Source organism: Tinamus guttatus, unplaced genomic scaffold (genome assembly GCF_059628265.1).
Source record: "Tinamus guttatus ecotype Peru unplaced genomic scaffold, ASM5962826v1 Tinamus_guttatus_pri_ptg000301l, whole genome shotgun sequence".
NCBI lineage: Eukaryota > Metazoa > Chordata > Aves > Tinamiformes > Tinamidae > Tinamus > Tinamus guttatus.
Genome location: NW_028288835.1, coordinates 86,333 through 94,418, shown reverse-complemented (window position 1 = coordinate 94,418; position 8,086 = coordinate 86,333). Strand labels below are relative to the sequence as shown.

At 35.7% G+C, this 8,086-nt stretch overlaps 1 protein-coding gene across 1 annotated transcript; it reads right to left on the bottom strand.

Moving 5' to 3' along the window:
• Nucleotides 1-549: 549 nt before the first annotated feature.
• FGB (fibrinogen beta chain) lies at nucleotides 550-7,870 on the bottom strand. The gene is made up of 8 exons (XM_010211118.2): nucleotides 7,759-7,870; nucleotides 5,852-6,055; nucleotides 4,521-4,704; nucleotides 3,710-3,937; nucleotides 3,020-3,133; nucleotides 2,409-2,531; nucleotides 1,939-2,224; nucleotides 550-1,154 (listed from the first exon to the last, which is right to left on the bottom strand). Exons 1-8 carry the CDS (start codon nucleotides 7,831-7,833, stop codon nucleotides 926-928), a joined length of 1,443 nt encoding a protein of 480 aa, XP_010209420.1. The 5' UTR covers nucleotides 7,834-7,870; the 3' UTR covers nucleotides 550-925.
• Nucleotides 7,871-8,086: the final 216 nt, after the last annotated feature.

The window sequence follows — 8,086 nt, the reverse complement described above, 5'->3', positions numbered from 1 at the left end:
CAAATGTTTCCATGTAATGAGATGCTACCAAGATGTCTCCTCCTTGTTCCTCCAAATTTCACAGATTAAATCACTGGAGAGGCTGCAGATGAGATCCATCCACGGTAGCAGTCACCTCCAATATTTCCTTCAAACAAAAATGATCCTATGATTGGAGCCACTAATTGCTCTAGAGACACAATAGAAATTGTGTGGAAGACATACCAGTCAGGTATTCTAATACTGTGTTTTATTCAATGATAAAAGGCAATGAGAAGAGGAAAGGGATAAGATGAAGTACACTAATGAGCCAACTCCCACAGGATTCAGCATTTAGGGTCTGAACAAAGCAACTGGTAAACTGAATTTTTTTAGATAATATATATGTTTTTTACTTTATTCCTTCTCAACTTGTTACATAGGTAGTTAGCATAACTTTGAATCTAAAAGGAAAAGATACTCCCTCACTGTGGGGAGTATGCTTGCTTCTGCCCACATAATACATAAAAAATCAAAAAATATATGAAGAAAACTTTAAGATTTTGTTTATTTTATAGAAAGCATTTTAAAAATAGTTCTTTCTCTCTTCAGGTGAAGAATGGAACTTCTTTGTGAAACAATGAAATGGATATTTTTATCATCAGTGTTATTCTATACTGACAGTTGCTAACTGCTTCGATTTTGGGTACAAATGAAAAGTACAAAATATATCTGTGGTTTATTTTGACAGGTCAGATTTTGATTTGTAGTTCACACAGCTTTTTGCTTTCCATCACAATGTGCTCGTACATACCTTTTGTCATATTTTGTCATCACAACATGTTTATACGTACACTTCGTTGTATTTAGTTCTCATATACAAATACCAAGCGAATATTATGACTATAAAGTTAACCAGGCACAAATATGAAAAGAAAGCCTGAAATTCTGTACATTTTGAAAATGGTTAGTGTGGAAAGTATGGTCTGATTTTCATGCTCATCTTCTTCATTGAATACCATGAGCCTTTCCAGTTCATCCACACAACACCATCATCTGTACCATGTTTTGTCATGTCCCAGGTGTAGCTCCCTCCCCAGTAGTATCTGCCATTGGGGTTGGCTGCATGGCAGCGGTTGTACCACCACCCACCACCATCTTGCTTGGAGCACTGCTTTTTGGGATCTGCAGTTACCCTGTGAGAGGAGAAAGGAAGAGTTAGCAACGAAGATGAACCACAAGTTCAACAGTTCATACTCATGTCCCTGTACTGATATTTTCATAGCAAATACTTAAAATTCTCTCTGAATTTTTTGTGAAAGACTCTCTCTCACAAGCTTGGGCTCTACAGTGCACTTGGAAAGTGAAGTTTCAAAGAAAAACAAGTACAAGCTTAGCTATGTTTCTTCAGAAATGCTACTTCAATCTAGCAGTTGATAGCTACAGTTAATTCCAGCTGATAAAGGTAATTGCAATATCACTGCAACTTAAGGATGTAAAACAATATTAATGGTATGTCCTTCTCAGCCCAAACGATTTTTTCATTAGTAAATATGGAACTGGCAAGTTTTTACTTAAAAACATAATACATATAGTAGATATAGTGCTACATAGATGTAGTGCTAACTTACATGCTTAACAACTGAGCTTCTGTCTTCAGAGTAGGTACAACTTTATATTTTGAATAAGATGTTATCTATGTTTCATTAGGGCCCATTACTGTGTTACTGGAGTCATTAACAATATTCCTACTGAGGCATGGCTGTGGTCCTCAGCACTGCTAGCATTAGTCTCTGAGAATATTTGCCATATTTGTCCATTTGTCTATATTAAGACAATTTATGGTATATTTTAATATACTATAGTATGCTGTGAAAACTACAGCAAATAAGCAAAATACTCTATATTTAGCTCTATTTTAAGCAGGGAGATATGCAATTCAATACTTAATTTTAAAAAGTAGCTTATGCAAATACATACCATCCATCATTGTCTCTGTCATAAGTACTGAAGAACATGCCATTGTGAATTGTCATTGTTCTGTTTTCTCCATGCAGCTGTGATGCTCCTTCCATTAGAGCATTGCCTGCATTGCCTTTGTAGTCACTAACTGAAAGCTGATACTTGTTGCCTTCATTCTGTATGGTGAACCCTCCATAATGAGCTGAAACTTTATCACCATTCCAGTCTTCCATTTCAATTAAAACTTCAGTGGGCCCTATTTTGGTAAATTGGCTGATTTTGTCATTTCCAAGCCAATATTCACCTGAAAACAAAAAAAGAGAGCTCTAAGAAATCAATTTCGTACTGTAGTCCAAGGCAGGTTTATGATTTGCCTATGGACTGCTAATTTGGACTAGTTAAGTTTTAAAAAGTCAAAGAGCTTCAAGAAACATGAAAAAATAATTTTAGTGACAAGAACTCTTCATATTTTATGTTGACAGGTTTACCTGGTGTATCACAGTAGTTTTTCCCTCCACTCTTTGCAACATTTCCAAAACCCTTTTTATATGAATCCCATATTCTTCCAAAGTTAACACTGCCATCTTGGCGGTTCTGAATCAATGTCCATCCTGCAGGAATAGCAGTATTCAGATTAAACTGCTATTAAAAAAGGAACTTAGAATGTTAACATAAAGCCCTTTCCTGTTTTCATCTCTAGTTCAGCTTAACTTGCTTCTTTGCTTCACAAGTAAAGGTCGAAAAATCAGAACTTGAATGAATGCCCCAATTTCATGAATAGCGCACAGTGGCAGAGTAAGAAATGAGCAATCTCCTCCATATCTGCCAGAACTTTATCCACTCTAGTCATAATAAGATGCATTTTTATCTACTTATCCCTTCCCAACAATTTATTTCCAGTTGCACTGAAAAAATATCCTACTGTGCAGCTGAAGATGACCAACAAGATCTTTTTTAACTGGTTAGTTAGACTTCACTCTTGAGCTATATAAAAATATAACTCCATACTGGCTTGCATAAATGACAAGTACTTGTGCAAATGATTTTTGTAACATTCATATTAATTAATGTTTTGACAACATAATTATTTCACACCAACCTCCACCTTCGGTCTTCATGTCACAGTATACTCTATATGGTTTGGTGAAAACATCAGGCTGGATGAGGTACATTTCAGATGTCTCACCTCCCTTTCTGAAAATATCTTCACATTCTGCAATTATAAAGTGTCTGTTACTTAAAAAGCTCTGAACTTCTGCTTCAATTGTGTACTTATCTTTCTTTGCCTATTTCATGTGAACAGTTTCAAAGATATATCTACTTCCATGCTGATTTTCATGATAGGTCACATTAAGGAATCATTTAAGAAAGAACAGTGTATTTGTATTGGTTTACTTTTCCAGAGAATCATTTCTAGAAGTTGAACCCAAGAGATTGAAGACTATATGTTTTTCAATGACTTCTTGAATTCTAGAGGCTCATAAAGGAAAAACCTACTGTGGCACAAATACAATAACAAATATATCACCTACACCTTATAAAGCCCTCAAACTACAAATTTGTTAAAGCTACTGCTGACCACCATTGAACACAGATTTAGGATAAAATGATAGTCTGACTAACACACAAAAGACTTTGTCATGTTGGATCTCTGGCCATCTTTTCTGCCATCTTAATTGATGTCACAAGCTTCAGACAAGTGTTCATGCAAACTAGTGATGTATCTGCGACCTGGTACACCGATGTAAATACAAGAAGAGAAAAATGTTTTTATAGCTAAATGAGGTACCTTTGCCTGACACCACCGGGATATTACAGGAAACAACACAAGGGGAGCGGCAGTAGTCCATTTGGGTTGCAATGGCATTTTCCAGTTTTTGTATCTTTTTGTGTAAAGAATCCACAACTGCACGAAGGACTCTGAGACTTGATGGGATATTACTGTCTAGATTATCCTTTATGTAATTATAGTGTGTCTCCACTTCTTCATTAAACTCAGAAAGCAAACCATCATTGTCTAGAAAAGCAAAATGATAAAAAAAGATAATTTTTAAGCATGTTTTCCAAATGTGAAATAACAAAATATAGGCTGTAAGTAAAATTTGAGAAGTTACTTCTTTCCTTAGCACCGAAATCCACTTTTTTTGTTTCTACAACATGCAAAGACTATGCAAAGATTCTCGGAAAAGGGATATGCATATATTGCCATGTCTTTGTGAGCTATTAGATTTATCAGCATTGCTATTTTCTGCCAGAGAACTATAATTATGCTTCTTTCTAGGAAGCCAGGGTGTCAAGGCAGCAGCTGGACATAAAGGAAACTGGATGCACATGGGAGAATGGGTAGAAAAAAAAAAGGGGACTGCTTACATTTACAGGACTCATATGAATATTACCTCAGTGTGAGATCCATTTCTTTTCCTCCCTCAGAATATGTTTTTTTTAAGATATATGATGACATAGTCATAGAAATCTAGCTTGTTAGATGGCTGCTCTATTGCATCTTTATTTTTTTTAAGAAATTCCTTTAACAAATAGTGATAACAACGTCAATATAATTGCAATACTGTTCACATTAGTGACTCATAAGAATAACATACCTTTTCTTTGTTTTTGTCTCTTTGCCAATTTATCATCTAGAATATTCACATATTCATAGAAAGTTGTGCTGCTGTCAGAGAACTTGTTCACTTTGTCTTTTAGATCACGAACAACTGATTTCACATTTTTTTCCTGTTTTACCAGTAGAGTTTGCAATTCACATCCAGTTGGGCACAGTACTCCCTTAAAAAAATAAAAAGGACTGTGAATAAAAGGCAAAATAAAAAGAGGAGATTTTTATCCCATCAGTGTATGGCTATACGTTTGAAAACATAGCTTAGTCAGCATTAAATACGTGAAATCACATATTTAATCACACTGATAAGAATTCAAGATAATCAACTTCTAGAAAGAAGCTGCAGTTGGAAGTGTAGGAAGGAGCCTTGAGTTCCCCAGGAGGATTCCTTTGTTGAAATTCTTTGGAAAGGGCCTCTCCACACTTTAGTCCACTATCTGCTTTTCACTTTCTCGCTGTTGAATGTTCACAACTAATCCACCTAAACTATGATCAAAGCCTGCCAGGAACTACCTGGTGCCTGTGGATGTATGTATCTACCTGCTTCCTCTTTCATTAACCTCAGAGATAAGAATCAACCATGTTCTGCACACCTTGGTTATATATATCCTTCATAAAGAACAGCTAAGTACATTTCATTAAAAAATGATCAAAACTGTGCACTGTTTCTTCAGTATTAAGCACTGCTTCATGAAAGATATGTGCCAAGAAATAAGAGTCAGAAATTTTGAAGCCTCATGAGACCCAAAATCCTCAGACAGGGTGAGATTCTGACATAATCAGTCATTAACTAAACATTACTAGCATTCATGTTGAAATGATATACTTTTAGAAACTAAGATGGCTTTTAGCATGGTTACATTTTCTGGCAAAGAGCAGAGCTGAGATAGTATGGTGAACTAATGCAAGGCGGTAGATCTCAGGATATTTGCATGCTTTTCTAGAGGGGCGAGGACAGTAACTGAGGATAGACTGTAATTCTCAGCTGAAACAAAATTTAAGGTATTGGAGGGTTTTCTTTAGTCCCTGTGGAGCCTTGAGATCACCTGAAATTCAATTTAGGTTTTCTGCAGAGCTATCTCCCATATTTCTTAATAGTTAACTATGCAAGGCAAAGTGCAGGCCAAGGCATAGATACTTTCTTTCATCATTTAAGGCTCAAATGTCATTGCTCTTTATTCCGTATAGGTTGTCTGACTCGGTGACTAATCCCATGGGCTCTATGAAATTATTCATCTTAATCAAGTCCTATCAAGTCCAGACTATTATTCATTGCATCCATTTACATTTCCAATAAAATGGAGATCTACCTACCAGCTCATCCAAAGGATGCTTGCAGCCACCAGCATCAGGATAAATGACGGGACCTTTTTGCTCACCCGTCTTTGTTCGCTTTGGTGGCCGGGGCTGATATCCGCCCCCACTGATGGGAGGTGCCACAGGTCTCAGTGTTGGGGCTGCTTCCCACCTCTTGTCCACGGGCCTGTGGCCTCGAGGCCCTAACTCAGTGGCATCTTCCTACAAAAACCAGAGAGAAAGAAACTCCCTGAATTTAGGATCATTATTATTAAATGCCATGCACGGGATGAAGGCAACCATTTGACATTTTAATATTTTGAACAACAAAGAAAAACAAAACAAAGGGTATCTACCGGGTGAAAATAAAAAAGAAATATTGTAAATACTACACTGATGTGATATAAAAATAACAGTACTGCCTTCTTCTCCAACTCACATTGACTAAATCTAACCAAACAAAAACACATTCAAAGTAAAGCAAACAATGTTTCTATAGTTCATTCTGATCAAAGATTAAAGTTCATGTATTTCAAAGTCACTCCATATCATGAAACCTGAAGTAGTAGGATTAAAAAGAAATTAGACACTCACATGAGTAAGACAAATATAATTATATTATTAGTGTCCCTCATTTTCACTGAACTACTACTATTTCAGAAAGTTGAATACATCGTCAAGTGTCAGGCTATAAGACAGCTGCTAACTGCCAGAATTGGTAAAATTATTCAGTGGCGTCTATCATATTGGATTTCTCAACTTTATCTGATACACGTATTCCTCATCACTGTCAGAAATAGGAACTATAGCAGCTCCCAGTGTCTTATCCTGCAAGACACATTTTAATAGCAATAAGATTTATAAGATATGTTTCCTAAAGTGAATTCTACTCCTGTGGATTTTCAGTTCTTTCGATAAATAAAAGCAACACCTTAACAATTTTATTTATTTGAAAAACTTCAATCTTAAGACTCAGTTTGAATATCTGATAGACTGAGCAAGGAAAACAGGTCTCGTCCCTAAGCATTTGTTCAAACTAAAGCATTTGAATTAACATTTGCTTGAACAACTGCATCAAAATCTTCTACCAGCTCCCGTCCCAATGAGGCGTAGCTACAAATAACGACTTATAAAGATCCAGCCTTAAAATAATTTCAAAAGAAGGCAGCATGCAAATCACAAAATTGCTGAAAAAGATTTGGTATAATAGAATTATTGGTATTCAATGCAAAACCCAAACACTTATATTGTGAACAGAAAGTACTATTATTTTGATTGTCCTGGCCTACTCCATTTGAAAATTGGCGATTTTCAAAATATATTAAAATTAAGAAAACAAGCTCGAGAATCTAAATCAAATCTCAAATTAAATATTTTACTTACACAAAACTAAATACAGATTAAATTGTTACTTTAGATCCTTATTCTTTGTCTTTTTATTTAGTAATTCGTATCTTCCCAATTTCAAGCATAAAGTTATATGATCTGGTAGTAAATTCTCTTTTAATGTCCATTGAATCCATTGAAATTTTTGGCTGACTTTGAGACAAGACACTATTAATTACACTTTTACTCTCTTGCCCCTGACAAATTCCTTTCTGTTACATTGCTAAATACATATCCTTAAATTGATTTAGCTAAATAACTGATCTAACCAATTTATAATCTTAATTTCCTACAGAGAAAGAAAGGGAATAGAAAGAAAATATATCTGAAAATAAAGAAAAAAAAATGTTTGCAGTTACATATATATGAAAAAATGCAAAAGCTACTTCTTGGAGCACAGACGGAGCAAGAATGTGCATTGTATTTTCTTCCTAGTTTCCAACTTAGCTAACTTACAGATGCTGACCATGCATACAGTTAAGTAAAATTAATTATTTTTACTGCTATTAGTATCAATTAATTATTATCAGTATTACAACCTCTTCATCATAGTCCGTGGAAACCTGAGATTTAACCATAGAGGTGCAGAGCAGGAACAGCAGGAGCAGTTTCATGATGCTGACTTGCTTGAGCCGCTCAGTGAACTTCTCCCACCAGCAGTGCTGACAGCGAGAGCGCCTCTGTGCTCAAATATATACTAGCCTAAATTTCCACCTTGGTGATGATAAGGCCAGTCCTTTGGAGAAGTCACCATCTTTCTGTTAACATTTAACTTTTCTCTCCAACGTGTGCCGGAATACATTCTCTATTGAGCAATCTCTCTGGACAAGTCTTATCTACATGCCCCAGAGACTCTTGCTGGTAGCA